Raw genomic sequence first — 22,836 nt, 5'->3', positions numbered from 1 at the left:
TTTCAGTTTGAAAATAATTTTTAGATAAAACATTAAATCATCATCTTTTTAATGGATGAAATTACATTATAATTTATAATTAAATTAAGGATTAAATTATATTTATTAGTTGATTTTTTTTCCTAAATTAATATTCATTATTGCTGCTAAGAAATAATTAAGAAATATTTTACATTTATTCTCATTCAAATAGGTAATGGAAAAGGTAATGTAGAGCGTAACTTTCTCATAAATTATCATAAATTATCATAATTTTTCGAATTTTTGGCATTATTCATAACTACATAATACAAATTCAGATTTAATTTTCTGCAATATCATTTGTTAAATTGTATTACAATAACATTTTAAATTGATTTTGCTAACTTCGTTCTCTCTATTCAATTATGGTTACTTCCATGTATTATATGCGCGCGCGCGCGCGCGCACACACACACACACAAAGACGAAAAATCGTAAGCAGAGACGATTTCACTTCCTTTTTCCTTTATTTCGACTCAGTATTGATATTGTCATTGAATAAAGAACGAACAAGATATTTCACTTACATTATCTCCGGTCTACGTTCCTACATCTATTCAAATTTATCTGAAATCAATACTTTTCAGTCCATCTTGATTTCCAAAAGTCACCTTAAAAGTGTCAGCTAGACTTTCAGAGTGCATATTACTTCTTAAAATTGTACAGATTATTTAAGCTTATTTTTAAACTTTTCTAGAAAGTAGAATTTGATCGACAGTATAAATAGATGCGTTATCATTGTTAATTAGGCAGCTTCCATTTACAGTCAATCTATAAGAAAATTATCACTTTCGTTATCTTTTAATCAATAAATTTTTTTATTATAATTTCTTTTATAGAATAGTACAGTAAATTTAAGTTGTTTCAACACTAGCTTAGCTTAATGTTGTTTTAACATTTATTTCTAGTTTATTATTATCATTTATTTCATGTACATTTATCATTATAACGTTAAAAAATTGTTTTTTACCTATATATATACCAGGTTCATAATACTTTTTGCAAATAAAGTTTAATTCAAATTATTTAAGGAATAAATTATATTAAAAATTAAAAATTGATCATTAAAAAAAAAATTAAAAAAGAAAAAAAAAAAAAAATTTTTTATATCGTCACAAGGTTATAACTGCTCTGTACGATGTATTATTTCATCTTACAGTAGAAAACATATTGATAGACAATTTTTATTCCCTTTGATCTATTTGGTGCATTGTAATATTATATATAAGACTGAAAGTTATTTCAAAATATGACTGTCTATTTTATATAAAGTTTTAAAAAAAAAAAAAAAAAAAAAAAAAAAAAAAAATTGATTTTACAATATATTCAGTAATATACAGTCAGTAATTAATTTTATACCATATTGAATGAAATAGGAAAAAAAGGAAGAAGTAATAATGCATGTCTAAAGCAAACGATAACTATGATTATTGAATTCAACACAAGATTTCCGTTTCAAATGGTTATTGCACGTAATTGTGCGAATTCTAATCTTTCTTCTTTACAGATGAATAGTAGATTTGAAGATTTCGTTTAATATCATATGTTTTCACAAAACCTTTAATAATGAATAAATAAAATGACAAAAGGTACAAAGTACATTAATATGAAAGCTATAAATAGTATAATAGTAACATTATAAATGTTTGCATTAAAACAATGCCTGCAACAACTGCGTCGTAGACATTGGTTTAGCAATGGTTAAATTTGTAAATTTATTAGAATAATCAATTAAATATGATTACTGTGAAAAGCAATAAGAAAATTATTAAGTTATGAAATATATTATTATTAGATGTAGTTATTGTATTCACGATTTTCAATGATGTACTATTTCTTTGAACAATTACCATTTCTCATGCATTTTCTTGTCTCTTTCTCTCTCTCCCTCTTTCACTTCCCACACTATCCAGCTATTTTTTATAATGTAAATGATATAATTATATTTGGATAGAGACGTAATTTTGCAGATTTTGCGTATGGGCGTAGATAAGGTAGTGAGAAGTAAATCTATTATATAGTGTATTGAAAGAAAATTTCCAAGAGAAGAGTTTCCTAAGAGAATTTATAGCGTTGTTACGTTGCAGTAGGTTGCTTGTCTCTTGCTTGTATTTTAGCATCGCCAGTGGCCAATCATACGTAGATAAAAGTAGAATATATATATATATATATATTTATTTATTTATTTAAAATATAGATTTAAATATATTTTGCATAGATTGTGAAATGGTCAAATCTATTGGAAAGATTTTTATTCTAAGCCTTACAGCAATGTTTTTGGGGGAGCGAGAAAAAATTAATACATTACCAATACATATTATTTTGGATAACGTCAATATTATATGGCTTTGCATTAAAAAAAAAAAAAAAGAACAACAGAAATTCGCCATAAACTTAGAATAATATGCATTTAGCATACTATATTGAGATTTATACGTTTTATGAGAATAAATATCTTCAAAGTATTAATCTTTATTTAAAAATATTAACTATTAAAAATATTCTTCAATTGATAATAATATAATGAAGCTATCTTAAATGACATTCTATTACAAAATAAGTGAATTACAATATCATATTATTATTAATATTATTTCAAAAATACTTAAAACAGCATAAAGAATTAATATATACGAATGACTTTTGATAATACAAATTTAAATTGTATTACCGTACACGTATTTTAGATTATCAACTTTAATATAAATTTCAGTCCACGTCGGAGAGTTTAAAAAAATATTTATTTTCAAATTTATTTTTTAACCTTACAATATTATTCAACGTCTATTCTCAGGCAGTGATTACAACACTTTTGCGAGCTTATATTTATATACAATAGAAAGCGTTTATATATTATATTGAAAAAAAAAAAACAAAAGCAAAAAAAAAAAAACCCAAAGAAAAAAAAAAAAAAAAAAAAACTCTGTATAAGAAAAATGTAAATGACCAAATTTTTATATTTAATTTTTTCTGAATTATACAAAAAAATATTATATTAATAAAGCAACATTCACCATCCTAAACGAAAGTATACTTTGATAAAGCAACATGTAAAGAAATAATATTTTAATGGAAATCAGCGATAGGCCGGTTCGTGCGCACATTATTTCTTACTTGATAAAAACCGAAAATAATCCTTGGCTACCGCCATTGTCAAAGCGAGCGTCACTAACGTAATGATTATCGACTAATCACAGATTATTATCGGATAGTTAATAAATATGCGCCCCCTCGGAATTCGAAGCTGCGGCTACGAAAGAATCATCACAGCAATGAAAAGCCGAAGGGTCGCTGAATTATCAAGGGCAAGGAGCCAAGGAAGGTCAATAAAGTCAATGATACTTGGTGAGTAAAATGACGAGATGATGCGAGATATTTAAGATTGAGCATCAATTGGTCCATGAAATTCTCCTCGGCGACACGTCCTCATAGCGCTAGAGCAGCACTTTGTGTAATAGTCGCGCATGAAAGCTGGAAGCAAGGCTGCAGGAGCATTTCGTGACGCTCGCGTGCACACGTGCATCGCCGCGATGTATGCAATCTGGAGGCCGCTGCACGAGAGAAAGCGAGTACACGGCCTTACCCACCCTCTCGGCCTCGCCGCCGCCGCCGCCGCCGCCGCCGCCGCCCGACCGGACCACTACCCCCGCCCGCGAGTCCACGCGCCTACGCCACCGCCACCGCGCCGATATTATATTCGCCATTCTACATTCTATTTATATTGACGGGTTACAAGGTAGCAGGAGGCTGTAGCACAGCCCGACCGACGCGCAGCATCGTCGTTACGCTGTCAGGAGCACGAGGCGCCAGGAGTGGGGAAACGCTGTTGTGCGCCGTACGTTTTCTCTCACTCCCTCCCTCCCTGCTACTCCGACCGATAGCCCGCCGGCCGTCCTACTCGCTGGCTCTCTCCCTCGCTCTCTCCCTCTCTTGCGTACAATCAGAAATGGAGAGCTAGAGAGCTAGAAGGAGAGAGAGAGAGAGAGAGAGAGAGAGATAAAGGTGGAGCTTTTCAGGGTTATAACGCCGCGGGAATCGATCCGCGCGTCGACGACATTGATTCTCCCTCGTGGCGGGGCTCACCTTTCTTTCTTTCATTTTTTTTTTTTTTTGTATTTTTTATTATTATTATTATTTTTTTTGTCAGCTACTCTTTTCTGAGATCGCCTTTGTTTCGTCGCTTGGTACCGCCCTCGCGATCTTCCCCGCGGCCGAGTATTTCCGTCCTTCTGGCAGATTTTGAATGTCACGTGGGGGCGCGCGCAAGCAAACAAGCAAGCAACGTTGCACGTATCCTCGTGAGGTGGGCATCGATCGTGTTTTTGCGGAATTTCTCGGCAGGCGGATGCTCTTCTGTCTACTGCTCGCGTAGCACTCGCAGCCTTTCTCATTTGCACCTTAAGCTTTTTGCAATGCATGCTACTCGCTTTAATGATTTTAAACGTATTTAAAGGAATATCCGAGGAGCGATAAGTTTTACGCTTAACAGGGCTCCACTGGAGCTTTGAAACTAATTTTATTTTATAACTCGTAGCAAGTTTCAGAATGCCGTGTTTATTAAATAATCGCTTGCCGCATAATCTTATCAAAGCAAAATTTTATACTTACATGCAATTAAGTCTCTGATGTGAAATTTAATTAAAAAGAAATATTGCGTCTCTCTCTCTCTCTCTCTCTCTCTCTCTCTCTATCTCTCGACACACGACAAAATCACCCTTTAATGAAGTTAAATAATAAATAATTGCCAATGCTCGTCCCTTTTCTTATTTGGCCGAAACGGTACGGTTACTTTCAAGTTATCTTATTACCGTACGAAAATTTATTTTAATCCAACAATATTCCTATCGGCTTCGATAACACAGATTATTCTGCGACAAAAAACCACGCCTATACGGAAATATCTCGGGAACGGGAATTTTTTGTATTAAGTTGGTACGGTTCACTGCCAGTACCATGCTCGGCTCGACTCTTATTCCACTTCCATTAGAAGCATTTATTTATTTATTTACTTGGTTTAAATAACAATTTATAGGCAAATTAAGATTAAAAATATTTCTCGGCTAATTGTTTGACAGTTGTGTTGTCAACTCTGATGGCGAAATACCTTTTCTACAACTAATGTCGTTGAACTGAAAAATTTAAATATAAATAATCATAATAATCATTTTCGTCTAAAAATCGATTTGTCATTACTTCATTTAGCCATTAATTCATATGAATTGATATGATCAAACTGATGGATGAATCAGTTTTCTTTTATTTTCCGAACTGATAGCAGAATGAAGAACTTAGCTATGCTAATTGGCTAGGATTAACGAAGACGTGCTTAAAGCTCGATTATTGCAAAATGAATCACTAGATTGAGTGACAAGGTTTTTCTCGACAGTAATTACATTCGATCTCATTAATTGCAATTAAAATTATTACGACACTAATGCTCCTATTACAATACAATTCTGTCATTGAAAAGTATTAAAACAATTTTTGCTGAACATCTTCCAAGCCTTTGTGTTTTTTAGCAAATATGTATATTTTTATTTTTCCCTTTTTCTTTGTTTTTATTGTTTTTGTTTTGTTTTGTTTTTTGTTTTGTTTTTTTGTTTTTTGTTTTTTGGCTTCGACAATGGCTTGATTTCAATTTTATAAGTAGAGCCTTTTGAACGAACGCCAACTAAGTTGTAAACAACATTGTTACAATGATCATAATTTTAATTTAATTTAATAATAAAGATGTTTATAATAATCAATATAGCGCAATAATATTGTCTTAACAAATAAACAATGATGTACTAATTTTTTTATAAATAGAGTTAACTCAATAATTGCTATGGACATGATATTAAGAAATTTTTATAATTATTTAATTTTAATTGCATACTTCGATAAAATTTTTAAATAGTGGAATAAAAATAAAATTTTATCAGTGATTTTAGTTGTATGTCGTAATCACCTTAAAACTTATACACTTTTTAAAATAATTTTACAAGTCGTTTACTTCGATAAACAATTTGGTTCTTCAGAAAATAAAAATTCTCTTAATTCAGTTATAATATTTATTCCTACACATTAATATTAAATATAATTCCTTAATCAATTTTGTATTTTAGTAAATTTTTTTATTGATTTTACGTTAAAGATAAATACACTGAAATAAACACATAAACATTTGGATATTGGAAGGTAAATATTTGTTATATATATATATATATATATATATGTACGTGACTTTAAATTTATGATAATGTTATCGATAAACTTTTCAAATTTCATTTTAATTTACAGTTCTTGTCAAGTGTCCAATTTATCAATTCCATCGCATTTTCAGTCAATTTCATGCTCTTTTTAACATTTATCTACACAAAATGAAGCTTCCATCTGGTTTCCAGCAGCTGCAACATCACGTTTTTAAAAATATCACTCTTCTTGTGTATGTATAGAATTAACCCAAATTTCATATTATAATTAATGACTTTTATTTCAAAATCATAATACATTACTTGCTATTTATTTCTTATTTCATCTAGATTTACCGATAAAATTTTTATTTGCTCACATATACTATGGAAACAAGTTATTATTATGATTCATTTGAAGTGTCGGAGTACAAAAATAGCGCTCCGGTATATAATTATTCTGTACAAAGCCATCGGAGTTTTTGAAAATAGGAATTCTTGGCGACGATGGGACATCGTGTTGTACATTCTTTTGTTGAATGTGTCTCTTTTTATTGTCGGAGATGCTCGGCTAAATAGTCCGTCGAGGAGTTCGCTTACCTTGGAAGTATCTAGCCGAGGTATTAATATTGCCATGTTTTTTTCTTCATTTATTCCGGAAGTTTTTCCATTTATTAACTTACGAAAGAATCGCGTACACAAAATACTTGCCTTTAAACTATTTTTCAAAATTTTATCGAACGTAAATTGGTTTATAAACAAACAAATAAAAAAAAAATTGTTCCAACGATTATTACAGAAAAATGTCTTAAGCACGCGCAAATGTTTACATTTGCAATGAAATTGCGATTAGAGTAACGATATATAATAGATATTGGTTCGTCAATGACGACACGCACGTACGTTACCTAAGTACTCGACGACTACTTTTATCTTCGATTTTGGGTCTAATAAATTACCGGCTCGAAGTGGGATAAAATGTCATCGAAAAGCATCGATCCCTATAAAGTGGATAATAGTAAAATTGGAAATCGATGAGTAGCGACGTTATGTGTGTGGGGGGGGGGGGGGGTGCGCGCGACGGGAGTAATTTGGATGGGCAAGGATTGCAATGGAAGACGTATTAGTAGGGTCGTTTTGAAAGGGGTATATAGGTAGGTAGGTATAGGTAGGTATAGGTAGTGTATCGAGGTAGATTTCACACACGTACGCACCTTCTCACAGCGGCACAAGGACCCGCAGCATCCGCGAATCTTTTATGGGCCCGCGCCGACGAAGCAAAGTGTGGGGGGGGGGGTAGGATGCGATGAGAGAGAGGGGCGAGAGCGGTAATAGGTAGTACGGGGTGGGAGAGGGTTTGTAATAGAGCTAGAGGGAGGAGAGAGGGTCAGCGGGACGTCGTCGGCTGATCGTTAACCGGCCTTTATGATCGCGTTACGCTTTTTTATTGTTATTACGCGCCGCGTGCCGCACTGCGACGCTAGCCGTCGAAATTAAATGTTTCCTTCCTCGTGACTAGCATTGCTCTCTGTCTCTCTCTCTCTCTCTCTCTCTCTCTCTCTCTCTCATTCCCACCCTCGCGCCAAGCTCTCGATCGAGTCAATCGCTTCGCGCCATTATTCGATGGGCCTTACGCAGCGTGGCTCGTGCGTTTAATGAACGAGCGTTTTTGCTGACTCTTGGACAGTCACAACCAAGGGAATTTGCGGCATTTTCTCGTTTCTCTCTGGCGCTGCCTTTCAACGAACCGAATCTGCAATTTTAATGCTACTCCCACGCAGTCAGTCTTGGCTCTTTTCCGATTACAGTTCGCTTTGCAAACGGACTTGTGGCTGATTTTCGAGTTGCTTGTTGTATCGCTTGATTTAACAGCGCGCAACGAGGGTGGGTAGGGGACTGTTGTAAAAAGAAGATAAAATTTGGTTATGTAATTCGACGGCTCTGATAAAGGAAACGTTGATAAACGTTGATTCAAAGAGCATTCGCACAACTGCAATGTTTTAGCATACATTTTTATGTTGATGATTATTTTAATAATGCAATAATAATAATAATAATAATAATAATAATAATAATAATAATAATAATAATAAAGAAGTTCGTTAGTAAGAATATTAGACTAACATTTCAATCTGCTTCGATGATTAATATTTCAAGTTTCGAATAATTTAGAAGCCGATAATTACCCTTGAAAATAAAAATAAAAAAATCTGTCGTGTTAACAAAGCTTAAAAAACGAAAAAAAAAAAAAAATAAAATAAAAAAATTAAAACACAAAGAATGTTTTTAATGTTCTCCAAATACTAAGACTTTATTGCGACTGACCCAGAGTTCCTGATTTTCCAAGTGAAAAGTTACGCTCTACGATGGATTGGCAAAAATGTTTCTACTGTACCTTACAAAAGTCAAAACAGGTAATTATCGTTAGCGATACAATCAGGTAATGGCTTCGTTATATTAATTTGCAAAATTATTTAAATCTGATCGGTAGGAAGTTACCTTAATAATGATCAAATTTAAAAAATCAAGCGATTTGTAAGGTGACGGAATATGCCAATAAGGTTTGAAAATGTGGAATAATTATTTATCGACAAGTTTCCAATTGTGACGTTTAAACATCAATTATCGCCTATATATTCCCTTTTGTAATAAAAGGTTTTGATTTCTTATTGAAAATTATTAAGTACCGACGCGCAACAACTTTTCCCATGAATTTTTTCTTTTGGAATTATTATTGTTACGACACACTTCGATCGCTTTTTCGATCGTACTCTATGCGTTAGTAATTATTTACAAGAAAGTGTTGGATAGATGCATTAGTGAAATCTCGTGAACCAAATCGTTTGATCGACCGTGGCACTGCGCTGGAAAAAAGCAGTTGAGATTTTAACGGCCTACTTGTTCAAAATATTATTCAAATTTCCCATTTAGTTCGATCAAATGATATGTAGAACGACAAATGTAATAACGAATACAGCAATATTTCATTATAATCTTCCCGCCTCGAACTCATATACACAGATGATCTCGAGTCAACGATTTTTGTTTTGAAATATTACAAAAGTTAGTAAATACGCGGGAGTTTGTACGTCCTTTATTATCGGGCAGTTGTAAATGGATTCTTATCCCGATTACGTAAGCTGACACCGCGGCAGTTTCGTCGCCAATTTCGAATCCATAATCACAGGCAAATGACCTTTTCTTTTTTTCACAATTAGGATTTTGTATAAAATTGTATTTCGAGCCCTCGAGGCGGCATTTAAAAGTTTTTTAAGACCACCTTATCTACAAAATGGCGTTTGGTATTCAGGAGATTCGAACATTGGCCGAGTCGACACCTACGTCGTCATTTACATGCAAATTCTCGACTCAACTATTACATCTTACAGGCAACGCAATGGGAGAGGAATCGCAGTCTCTCTGTTTTGATTATATCGTGGTTATCATCACTACAAAATCTACGATTGCCTAGCTAAACTTTGCCCTCTCGTCGAAAAATTTTATTGATTAAAGAAAAAATTTTTAAGCCCCGCCGGTAGCCTACGCCATCGAACGTTCAAATCCTTTTCATTTCCTTTTCGTTAATTTGCTGCACGAGTGCGGATTGACATCTGCCATTACCTAAAGAACAATACGAGAAGCAAAAGTTTCTCATCCAACATATTTCGCGCACAACTAGCCAGCACACCAAGTACCCTACAACTACAAACGCCAAGAGAGTCGCGACGAGGGCAAAGGTAGGCGGAACAATAGGGCAGAGAGCGAGGGTTAAATAACCGTCGATTAAACGGTTGTTCGGTGGTATTGCATCGAGGCGGGTTGCTGAGGTGGGGTATCGAGGGGGGTGGGGGGGTGGGGGGGGGGGGGGGGGGGGGGGGGGGTGGGGGGGTAAGGGCCTCGCTCATTCGATTAAGTTAAGCGGGACAAATAATGAGTAAGAGAAGAACTTACGGACGACGGCGAGAAGCAATAAGCTGGATATCGCTGCGGCACACGGCATTTCCTCCCGATCAAATGTGTTAGTAACAACGGCTCTGTATTTGCGATACAATACAACGGATTGGGCTTCCTCTCGCGCGAAAACTGTCCGTTAAACTCGAGGGACTAGAAGCGACTGACTTCTCCGCCGGCCGGCAGATCGGCGAAAATCCATCCGTCCTCGAAAGAGAGCCTATCGCTCCCTCTCGCTCCACCTCGCTCGCTCTCCCTCCCGCCCCCCACTACGGCTTATCATCTCCCCCTGGTAACGCTCTGCCTTTCTCCCTCTTCCTTCTCCTCTTGCTCTCGCGTTGGTACTTCCCCCACCAGGGTCGAGCCAACTGTCTACCCCCACCGCGTCGTCGTCGTCGTCGTCGTCGTCGTCGTCGTCGTCGTCGTCGTCGTCGTCGTCGTCGTCGTCGTCGTCGTCGTCGTCGTCGTCGTCGTCGTCGTCGTCGTCGTCGTCGTCGTCGTCGTCGTCGTCGTCGTCGTCGTCGTCGTCGTCGTCGTCGTCGTCGTCGTCGTCGTCGTCGTCGTCGTCGTCGTCGTCGTCGTCGTCGTCGTCGTCGTCGTCGTCGTCGTCGTCGTCGTCGTCGTCGTCGTCGTCGTCGTCGTCGTCGTCGTCGTCGTCGTCGTCGTCGTCGTCGTCGTCGTCGTCGTCGTCGTCGTCGTCGTCGTCGTCGTCGTCGTCGTCGTCGTCGTCGTCGTCGTCGTCGTCGTCGTCGTCGTCGTCGTCGTCGTCGTCGTCGTCGTCGTCGTCGTCGTCGTCGTCGTCGTCGTCGTCGTCGTCGTCGTCGTCGTCGTCGTCGTCGTCGTCGTCGTCGTCGTCGTCGTCGTCGTCGTCGTCGTCGTCGTCGTCGTCGTCGTCGTCGTCGTCGTCGTCGTCGTCGTCGTCGTCGTCGTCGTCGTTGTCGTCGTCGTCGTCGTCGTCGTAGTCGTCGTCGTCGTCGTCGTCTTTGTTGTCGTTCTTACCGTCCTCCACGACGTCCTCCACGTCGTCCACCTCGTCGTCGTGGTCGTGTGACTATCATCGTCAAGCGCCGTGTCCACTTGTTCTCGATGCCGCTTCTCTCTCCCGTCGCTTTCTCACCGTTCGCAAGATATACGCTTTTTTTCTCTCCATGGGCTGTGCCCACCTTACTCCCCCCGGACACATGCACCGCCCGCGACACCTACGACGACGACAGAGCGCACGAGGCTTCTCAACGCCACCGTTTTGCCGGCGGACAATACGGGGAAGGACGGTTGGAGGAAAATGGAATTGACGATAGAGCGTGCGAGTGAGTACGCGACGGATTTTAACCGACGCTTCGTGTGAGCATCGGCTGAAGCGAGCGACGACGAGTCGTCCTCTCACGGGAGAGAGTGAGAGAGAGAGAGTGAGAGGGAGAGAGAGAGAGAGAGAGAGAGAGAATTGGAGCGCGAGGGCGCGGGGTGGTGGGGTGCAGGTGCATAACGTAGAGCGGTGGGCACCGAGTAGCGGCGGAGGTTGGGGCAAGACCGGCAGGAGGATGTGGCGGTGCGATTCGGGTTGGGCAAGGGTGGATAGGAGCGAGGGGAGTGCGGCACGTGAAAAGGAAAAACGGGGGGCGTGAACGATACGAGGATTTGAATATCGCCGTGTCGTGCTCCATCCGCGCACGTAACGCGGCTCCGAACGCGAGAGATGCGTATCCAAGCACAAATTCGACGGCTCTCGCGAAAATGCACGCAATCAGCTACGTTTTATTCATTGCGAGTACACCGTCATTGCGCTGTCTCATGTTCTCTTTGAAGATGCATTGCGCGCCGCTATTGATTTTTACCGGTTTTATTAAGTTACACCATGGCTTATATGGTGGAAAGGTGGCGGTATTTTTGTTGTGATTTTGTATGGTTTGCGCGAGTGCAAGCCGAGTTATTTATTTATTATATTTGTGAAACTAGTAGTTGCGCTGTCGGCGGTAGTCATATTAGCTGGATTAATTCGTTAGAAAACTTGAATCGAATTTTCATAGCCGTTGGACGAACTCGGTGCTCGGCGAAGAAAGTTCTCACGGGACACTGCTCTCTCACTGTTTCGGCTCAGCCATACGACTCGATATATTTATTAACAAAGCAAGCTTTCGCTAATATCGTTATAATGATAATTTTAATTTTCGTATCAATTTGGAAAATCGAAATATCACTTGACGCCTTTTCTTCCCCGTAGCGTTGAAAATGAAGTAACGTAAGAAAATATTTTTCGCTACGTCGAGCAATACTTTGGCGTCGTCACACGATAATAAAGTCGTAAAAGCCATTATGCATTGCGTAAATATACAAACTACCAATATAGATATGTTTTATTGCTTTATTTAATATAATATTCAATGGTTTTTATGCTTATTTGGACTGAATAAACAAATCATAATGGACAAGGCTAGCGTGTGAAATAGCTTTAATCGTACTTCAAAAATATAATAGGCAACTGAAAATTCCGACTGCAAAATGTCCATTACAATGCCAAATTACTTATTCAGAAGTGAGCAAATGCCGTTAAGTATGAAAATTCAATAATCTATATACATTAGATTAATATACTATTATTTAGTCTGTGTAATGTTACTAAAAATTTCAGCTCGACGATAGGCTCTATAATTCATACGCACATTCTAGCGGTAAATCTAACGTAAGCTATTTAAATATCGATTTTATAATAAAATAAGAATAATAACAACAACGACAATCACAACAGCAACAAAAATAATTATCATCATCATCATCATCTAAGTAAATAATAAATAATAAATAATAAATAATAATAGTGACAATAGTAACAACAAAAGCAACAGCAATAATAAGAATAATAATAATAATCGATTAACACAAATTGAAAAGGATATTTTATGTATATGTAAGGTTTAAAATAATGATTATAAGCATGAAGATTTATTGTTCATAAATTTTAAGACTACGCCGATAAGCACACATGAAAGTTTCTGTGGTAAATTGTAGGTTACGGGCGTTTGTTTATTCAATACATTTCGACTGATAATAATCAAGAGTATGAACGATAGTCGCAACAAGCTATTCTACATTTATAATATGTGTATCCGATTTTTTTCTATTCAAGTTTCTCGGATTTTCATAACTAAGCTAAGTTAGCAATTAAAGGATTAATGCTGAATTTAAAGAATTTATATTTTCCAAGAAAAATTTATGCCCACAGATTTAAGCATCTCCATTAACACGTAGATATTACCCATTTACCCCATTAAATTGATAATTATTTAAATGCATGCGAGCTTCAATCGAGTCATCCTCGATAATTCGATTAAAATAACAAAAAAAAAAACAAAAAAAAAAAAAAAAAACTTAAATTACCTAATGTTAATAATAATGAATATTTATGAACTGTATAAGCGACGTCTACGTTCGTTATTTAGCAAATTCATAAGGAAACATATAATCTTTCGTAAAATTTTTCAGTATTTAAATTGTAGTCATAATGTAAGTGATGTTCGACATACTCTGAATTAATTGTATTTGTATATTTCTCGAAGCTCTCGCGCCAAGTTTAAACGAAGGATATGCATATCGAGGTGAATGCATATTCTATATAATTTCATCAAGTGTATCTCTCTCGTTATAATTAATAAGCAATGAGTCAGCGTATTATTTTATGCGCTCATAAAAATTAATATAATACATATTAATTAATTGAGAACAATCGTTCGAAACTTGTCAAACGTGAAAACTTCATTTATCGCTGACATAATATTTCTACAGACACAAGGAAATTTCGAAGCCAAACTGGTCTATAATCTATAGTCAATATAAAGTTTATGTAGACCTACGTACAATCGAATTCATAAATCAATTTTACATAGCATGTCATTATTTTTTAAATAAAAATACCTAACTTCATAAAATAATAAATAATTATAAAATATTTTTGTATTAATGCTTAAGTGTGAAAATGTCTCAAGTCGAGCGATAAACTGATAGAATGTCGTTAATACTTAATACATTGAAGTTGCATTTAAAAAAGGCTATTGTAAAGAAACGGTATTTATAATTTCACTTGAATAAATCAAACTCGTAGTGAACAATTTTACAGAATTTTGTCGGCTATGAGTATATTCATTCGAATAAAATACCCTATAGAAATTCTATAACTATTATGGTCTTATTGTAAATATTTACATAATTCGATTGATATTATTTATTTCAATATAAGCAGGTAAAATTATATATATATATATATAATAAAATAGGACAATAATTTAAATTCAAACAATATTTCCAATATTACTTATAAATATTATACTTTGATTTATAGACATTAAATCATAAGAATAAGTCGATTATCAAATTATTCCTACACTTGTAATTGATATCTCTTGTGTTAAAACATAAATTGCGATTCAAAATTAAATCTAAAGGAAATCCGTTGATTATAATTTGTATCTACATATAGTTCTATGAAATAGCGATAAATTTTTAAATAATCTCTTTGAAGGGTTGAATTGTTTATTGGAATTTCAATCTGTCTATAATCATATATAAAGAAACGTAAGTCATTATCGTATCTGAAATAATATAAAAATATCGTGGTTGGTGTATTCGTAACAATCGTCTCTTGTAATTATCATTATGAATAAAAATTAGTCTTTTATCTTTATTACTAAATAAGCTCAGTATTATGTTATATTCATGAAATGAAATAATTATGGAATACTTATGGTGCTTATTAAAACTTTCATTGAGAATGGTACTAACATCATAGTCAAGTACATCATTTTTTTTTTTTTTTTTTTTTTTTTTTTTTTTTTTTTTTGTTATCGGACGTAAGCTTATAGATTTTATAAATCTTATTGATGAATTTGAATTTTTAACTAACTAACTCAAATAAATTTTATCCTTTTTATTTAACATTATGAAATAGTATATTCGTTTTTTTATTCAATTATTGGAAAACTAAAATTAAATTAAATAATGTGCTATCAATATTTATTTTATCATTAATAAGATTGGTATCAATATTGATGTATGGCTATATTTTAATTGCTTGAGCTTACTAGACAATTAATTCTCTGCTTTAAGTTCTAAAATTCGGGCAGAAATTCAGTAATTGTTTTTCCGAAAATTTTCTTTTTTAACGTTTCGAAAGCATTTCTGTTTAAACTTCTAATTTAATTTATGTTCGATGAGCTTCGTATGATTAAATTTTCGATTATATTATTCGCTAAAAAAAACAATGTACAATATAATACTTTCACTTTTTTTTTTAATTATTACCTTCAAATGTAAGAAATTCGCTATACTACTAATTTTACAACATTCAATCTTAATTTGATCGTATGAAAATATAGGCACTTATCGTGGAATAAAGATTGCAATACATTGGTGTTTAATTAAAATCTAATTTCTAACTAAATCAAGTATATATTGTAATTTATCGTAAGAGATTTCTAAATTAATATTATATAAATATTCATAAAGATTATAACAATATAATCTAAACAATAGAAATTTAAAACAACATATTTTATATAATTCAATTTCATTCATTTAAACAATAATGTATTTTTTTTTTTAATATGTAATTAGAAAACTTTTTAACAATAGTTGAGTAAAATTTGAATGTTACGTAGACTGATGAATCTGAGTGAAAAAAAAAAAATTACTTTAAGAACAGTTTCTTTTAAATAAGTAAAAATTCCATGCCTCTGTATTTAGTAAATTAAAAGATACGCATTTCAATGTAAAGATAAAGTCATAATAATTAATGAGGCAAATGTGTATTTTCGCATATGTTTATTATATATTTAGCTTAAAATATATTCAAATATTAATATAAAATTCTTGGTCATTCATATATTCATATTAAAAATATTAACTATAAATATTTTCAGAATCAGAAAATTTCCGTTAAAAAAAAAAGAAGATATAATATACGTGTGTGTATATAAATATATAAATAAATAAATAAATATATATATATATATATATATATATATATGTAACACATTAATTTATAAAGGTGTTCATGTCATTTTATAACACTAATATCATATAGTAATGATAAAACTAAAAAAAATTTGTTCATAGATGTATTATTCGTTATGTCGTGAAAATCTTATAATTTATTGAAACAATATTGGTCTAATTTTGCACTTACAAAAATTCTTTTCTATCATGTTAAATAAACCAATACACATCGAATGAAACATCAACGTCTGATTGCTATTGCATTTGTCTGAGAAAAATAGAATATTCTATAAATAAACTACAAATAAAATTCAATGATTTTGTAATGATTGCCTATTGTTACAAATTCTAAATATTTTCATGTAAACGAAAAAAAATTTTTACTTTAAATAATTATACCTAATTTATCTTGCTCATTAAATAATGTTTTCATTATCTAATCGAAATAAAATTTTATTTAATACAAATATACATATAACTTCAAGAGATTACAGACGAGTTTTAGTTTATATTTTTCATTCCATTAAATATCAGACGTGTACAATATTTTTTATATAATTTATAAATAATTTTTAAATTATTATAATTTAACATTTTACGAATCATTATAAAGCAATGACTTTTTACGTAATGTGTATTAAAAATGTAATTAAATGAATATTATGAATAGTGTTAAACATTAATTACAATAATAACACTGTTTAAATAAACTGAATAAGAATATAAATTTTTATATAAATTTTTTATCAAACAGTTCTCTGATCATTGTTTCTACTATTATATATCGTATTTTATATTATACTATTAAACTATAGTTTATTAAGTAAACAAATAATTATGTTTTATTAATAAGCTTCAAATATATGATACGATTGAGAAATTGAATTACTTTGTTAAAATTGTCGTATATTATAAAGAATTTTATGTATATAAACAAATAGAAAATAAAATTCCGTTATGTAAGTTGAGATTGGTATAATTTTAAAATCTTCTAAACTTACGAATTAATCGTTGCAAAAGCATAGCAATTCCATTAACTTATTAAAATTCTCTTTAAAACATCTCCACTTTTAGATGAAATTACCAGCATCTATAATATAAAATTTCAGAGTTGTCTAATTTAATGAAACCATCGAGTAGACTAAAATTTTATTTTCAATTTTCATAACGGTTTTATTTTTTTTTTTAATATATAAAAGTTAAAAGTCCACGTGCTATAAAACTAAAATAGATTTAATACTAATTCAATGAATTTGTAAAAAAAATTTGTAAAAAGAATTCATATATATATATATATATATATATATATATATATTTTAAATAAATGATGTAATGAAGAATAAATTATAATAGAACGACCTTTATTATTCTTAAATTTTTGTACAATATAAACCATAAATTATAGAATTTCAATTTTGCATATAATGTACATTATATAGATATACGTACATAATATAATTATTTTTTATATTATAGTTTTTTCATATAATTAAAAATATTTCGTAAAATGAAAAATATTATCGATATTTTGATGATTATTAATCATAATACTGATATTCGTCGTATGTTTTTAATTTTTCGTCATTCATTCGTTTTATTCTCGTAACTATTTACCAAACTCAATAAAATAAAGCCAAAGTTATAAGAATCAATATTTAAATTAAAATTTAGTAAAAATGTATAATAAATATTCTAAATAAATTCATAAATGTTAATACATTTTAATTGATACCAATGCTTTAATACAATACCACAATGAATTTTTATTTAAAAAATAAGACGAATATATTGTAATGCAATTAGCGATTGTTATAACTAACTACTATAAAATAACAACCATTGCCTCTTACAATTCACTATTAAATAGTCCATGAAACACGTTAGTGCTTAAGAGAGCAAATTAAGTATTAATAAGCAATAAATAGTTGGAGACGCTGATAATTATTCCAACTGTGTAATAATTGCTTCTGTAGATGCTATACATTTCCGCTAGTTTTAGGCCTCATAAATAATCATAAAAGTAAGAAAGCTCATTGGCACATTAGCGTTACTCGCTGATAAGGTTGTCTCCTCCCTCTCTTCACTGTCGACTTTTTCGGAAAAAGAGCTCTACTAGGGAGGGGATAAGTCGAGTCGATGGGTTGCGAGTGTGCTTATGCATAGGATTGTCGGGGTCAGTATGGAAAAGTCGGAAAAGTACGCAAATAGATAAGAAGGTTTCGAGACTTTCGTACTCGATGCCCTAACGCCTATCCGGCGTATGCCGTAGGCCCCGGCCTCGGCGGTCAGGATCGGGGCTCATCTGCGCGCGCGCCTATTGCCGCATTGGCACGGCGGTCGGGATGGCGAGAGCGAGAGAGTCGGGATATCCCGGAAACAGTAAGTGCGAGAGAATTCAGGGGAGCTTTTGTGCCGCAGCGCCGAGGCTCCCGGCAGGCTTCGGACCACTGGTCGACGCTCGATTCTCAACGCGGCCACGCACGTCGATTACGAGACGGTCATCACTCTCCGAGGTTAGAGTGGATGCTCGAGTGGTGGACTACTATATGACTGGATGAGTTGGTCCTGCATCGTATGTATAGAGGAGGAGGACATAGTTGCTTTGCTCCTTCCCCCGTTCGACTTCGCGGCGTATTTTTCGTTTCGATTTCGCCACGGGTGGATGGGGGTAGCGAACCATTCTGGATTATTGACCGGCGATATGATTTTGTCGATGACAATTGGAAATTCCAAGTATCGATTGTTTTTATTGTCTTCCGTGTATAGTTGCAATCCCAGTCTTTCGATAATCTGACGGAGTTGGGCCAATCGTACGATGTCGTGTTCTAGTTAACCGAGAATATTGACATTGAAGTTCGTAAGCAATAAAAGTTTGTGCAAGTAATTTCTCATCCGATCAATGGCTAATATTTGATATAGTAGACTAGCTTTTATTAAGAAAGAGACAGTAATAAGAGATATTATTAATTATTTTAAAAGTTGTTGGATCGTTGTCGGAGAATAATATCAATTATAAAGTATGGAAATGATATTGGATTATTTTTGATATCTGTTATTAGAGAACATATGAAAGTCGAATAATTACTAATTAATAATGATTGATCGAATAAAAAATGTATTTTTACTCTTTATTTACTTTTGTTGATTTATGTTACTTTGCATTATTATTTAAACGTGCCGTATACGCGATAATATTTATTTTTAATACCGAAATAATAATAAACGTGGAAGTATCTAAATGTTATTGTTGCTTTATGCATGTTAATAATGAAAATTATTAATATGAATTAGTGTAATAGTAGAAAATTCAATTCACTTTATTGTTACTTTAAATAAACAATTGATGTTAAGTTTATACGTATTATCCTACTTGTCTGATCACTCCTACAAACTATGCTTTACAACTATAAAATTAATCGTGACATAATTGGTAAATAATAACTCCTTTTAATTTTCAAAATTTACCAATAAAATAACTTTTCCTGATAACCATACAACATGGAATGCGGTTATGTTATCTCTATTAAGAGTCGATATAATAAATGATATGAATACAACTCCTGTCCTACTTAACTAACTATTTTCAAATACTACACAATGTAATTAGCTTTTGAAATTGTTTTTGCTTAGAACTGTAGCACGCAAAAAATATATTATTGGTTGAAATTGGAAGTAATAAATTAAAAATCTAATTATAATAATATATGACTTGAGAGCGTCAAAAGTTTATGTTGTTAAAATTAATATTGTTTTGAATGCGAATGTAGTTAAATTCAGAAAAGTCTCAATCTCAATTACAATACAATCATTGAATTATGAAACTGATATAATCAAATCATCTTAATATATTTGTATATTTATTGATAATTTACATCAATTGATTGATCCTATGAAAATAACAGGAATAGATTTTATTAATGATGTGCACAAATCACATAATACATTTGTCGTTTGTATACTCGCGTGCCGAAAAATTTCTCTCAACATTCTTATAATCTTTTTATTATCCTTTTACGAAGACGTGGATGTGTATAAAACTATCGAACTTATGTGCAATTAGAATAAATTTTTTATTTTCTCCATTTAACAAAATTGTATTGTCAGACGATATAATTTTCGATAAAATAATTGTTTTATATAAAATATAAACTCGTATGTGCTTTAATATAGGATAGAATTTTTCATCAATTTATTATAGTTTCTGAAGACTTTTTTTTCAACATCTTTCACTTATACATGTAAATATAATATATATTTGTCATCGCACATATCTGCATAAGTTACGTATTTTATAAAATATCATTTTAAATCATAAAATTTAATATTTGCCTTATATATTGTCACCAATGTTCAAGGTAAAATATGAAATTTTATCTCTACTTTTGTCCATTATATCATGTAAAACAAAATTACGCAGGGTTTGCAAAAAAAAAACTAAAGTTGAAAAAAAAAAGACAGTTACAATTTCGGTATACTATTACGTAAGAAAATAATAGTAAAGAATTATTGTTGAGAATTATGCGACAACAATAAAATATTATTTGAAACGAAATGAAAATTAAGTGTTAAACAATAAATTATTGAAATTTATTACATAAACTTATTGAATCTTAGATATATTGATAGTTTACGTTTAAGATTATAATTTAATAATATAATTAAACTTATTACTAATAATTAGAATCACAATTATATATATATATATATATTATAATCCTATAATTATAATAATAAAATCAAAGTTATTTTATCAATAAAGAAATAGCTGAATCGAAGATGTAAGAGATGGATTACGATGAAGTATTGTTTTTTTTAAAAAACAATTTTTTATCCTCATAAATTATAAGACTTAATTTATTTGCAAAATGCATAATAAATATACAATTAATTTATAATTCGCTTAGCAATGAGACAATATGAAATATTGCAATATTATGTAAACATTAATATAACGTGAATTTTCACTTCATATTAATCAATATTTTACTAAATTAAAAAATTAAAGTATATAATACATATTATTGATACTACAATCTGATAAAATTTTTTACTCATTAATGCATTCAATCATTTAAAAATAATATTACAAATTACTAAGAGAGTTGTTTAAATTATAATTATAAATCCGATCCTTTAATCAAGATCGATAGACAAATTATTAAAAATTATTATTTAAAAGTTTCTTAATTTAATTTAAATATTTTTTTGTAAACGTTACATTCGCAATAGATTATAAATTATAACGTTATAATAATCGTAAATCATATTTTTTGTAATTTTTTCGAAATTACCTAGTACGATAAGAAAAATCCTATTGAAATTAATTCTCTTACGTACCATAAACAATTCTATTCGAATTAAAAAATTATATAAAAACGTTTCAGATAATTTTTATTATATAAAGGGCATTAAATAATAATAATAATAATAATAATAATAATAAGAACTCGATTTCGTTTAAAGAAATGCTATTGTTATCTATTTGTCAAATAGCTTGTAGCTACTCGATGATATAGAATGAAAAATCCCCTTTAAAAATTGAATGTAAATTTTCTATTTCTATTGTTTTTACTTATCTATTATGATTTATTTTAATTTATATGAGTCGTTAACGAACAATAGAAAGGGAATGAGATATAGGAAGTTTTCCTCATTCGTGCCTGAAAACGAAACGCTTCGTCCGACAAAATGGAGCAGAGAATAATTAATGAGGCGACATTTTAGCATTTTCATTTATTTTTAAGAATTTTCAAGCTATTTTTCTAAACAGATGACTTCTATCTTCGTTAATCTGGACGAGTCTTCAGGCACATGCAGTGTGAGACACACTCTGCTAAGTCATTATGGCCAGCCATTATTTTTGCGATCTCTGAGTTATTGTCAAGCTACTTTCTTATCTTATTTACGGTTTGCAAGTGCTTCTTCTCATTCTGAATTTCAAATTCTTTGTAGATACAAGAACTAGTTTTTTTTTTTTCAAACCCAATTCTCGACAAACATCCATTATTATTAAATGAGTAAATTGTATTCATTATAATAAAAAATTAATAAATCATAGATAAATATGTAATTTGGACATATACTTCAATTTGTTCTCTTCAATATTAATTTCTTGAAACACTAGCCGTGAAAATTTTTTTTTAATAAAGATAAAAAGAGGAATTACTTGTATTTCATTGATTTATTGCCCGTTTTATAACTTCAACTTTTAAAGCGACAATTGAGTTTAACATGAATTTTTTACGTGAATCGTCTATAAATAAATATTAAAAGAAATCGATAGTATTCTATTGTTGTAATATACATTTCAACCGGCAAAATTTATAGATTTTAAAGAGTGAGAAAAATATGAAAAATGAATTTATAAATAACCATTGCTTACAAAATATTTACGAAGCTATAGAAATATTAAAGAATCGAAATATTACAATGAAATTATATAATGAAATATATTGAAAAATTTTAATAACATTTATCTTAAATTCCGACGTTTCTTTAAACTTGAATTTCTCTAAATAATTTAAAATTTTATTATGCATTTAATTTTATACAACATAGACGTCTTTAACCAATGTCTTGTATGATGTGCGTATTAAATGAACTGTTGCCATTAAATGAACGTATAAATAATATTTAAATTAGTATACAGATTATTATATATGAATTACATATTCTCTGAAAGTTCCTAATTTGCTTTCTTAATTTTGCT

The 22,836-nt window shown here is 32.0% G+C and overlaps 1 protein-coding gene across 1 annotated transcript in view; it reads right to left on the bottom strand.

The window, feature by feature from the left end:
* Positions 1-10,333, bottom strand: part of LOC105364159 (protein FAM151B) — a 33,180-nt gene extending 22,847 nt beyond the window's left edge. Inside the window, exon 1 of the mRNA XM_011502029.1 lies at positions 10,146-10,333. Coding sequence (XP_011500331.1) covers positions 10,146-10,194 — 49 coding nt within the window. The 5' untranslated portion in view covers positions 10,195-10,333. The remainder of the gene's footprint in view (positions 1-10,145) is intronic.
* Between the last annotated feature and the right edge of the window lie 12,503 nt (positions 10,334-22,836).

This window comes from Ceratosolen solmsi, unplaced genomic scaffold, assembly GCF_000503995.2.
Source record: "Ceratosolen solmsi marchali unplaced genomic scaffold, CerSol_1.0 scaffold43, whole genome shotgun sequence".
Lineage (NCBI taxonomy): Eukaryota > Metazoa > Arthropoda > Insecta > Hymenoptera > Agaonidae > Ceratosolen > Ceratosolen solmsi.
The sequence above is the reverse complement of the archived record's forward strand: the minus strand, read 5'-3'. Positions and strand labels throughout refer to the sequence as shown.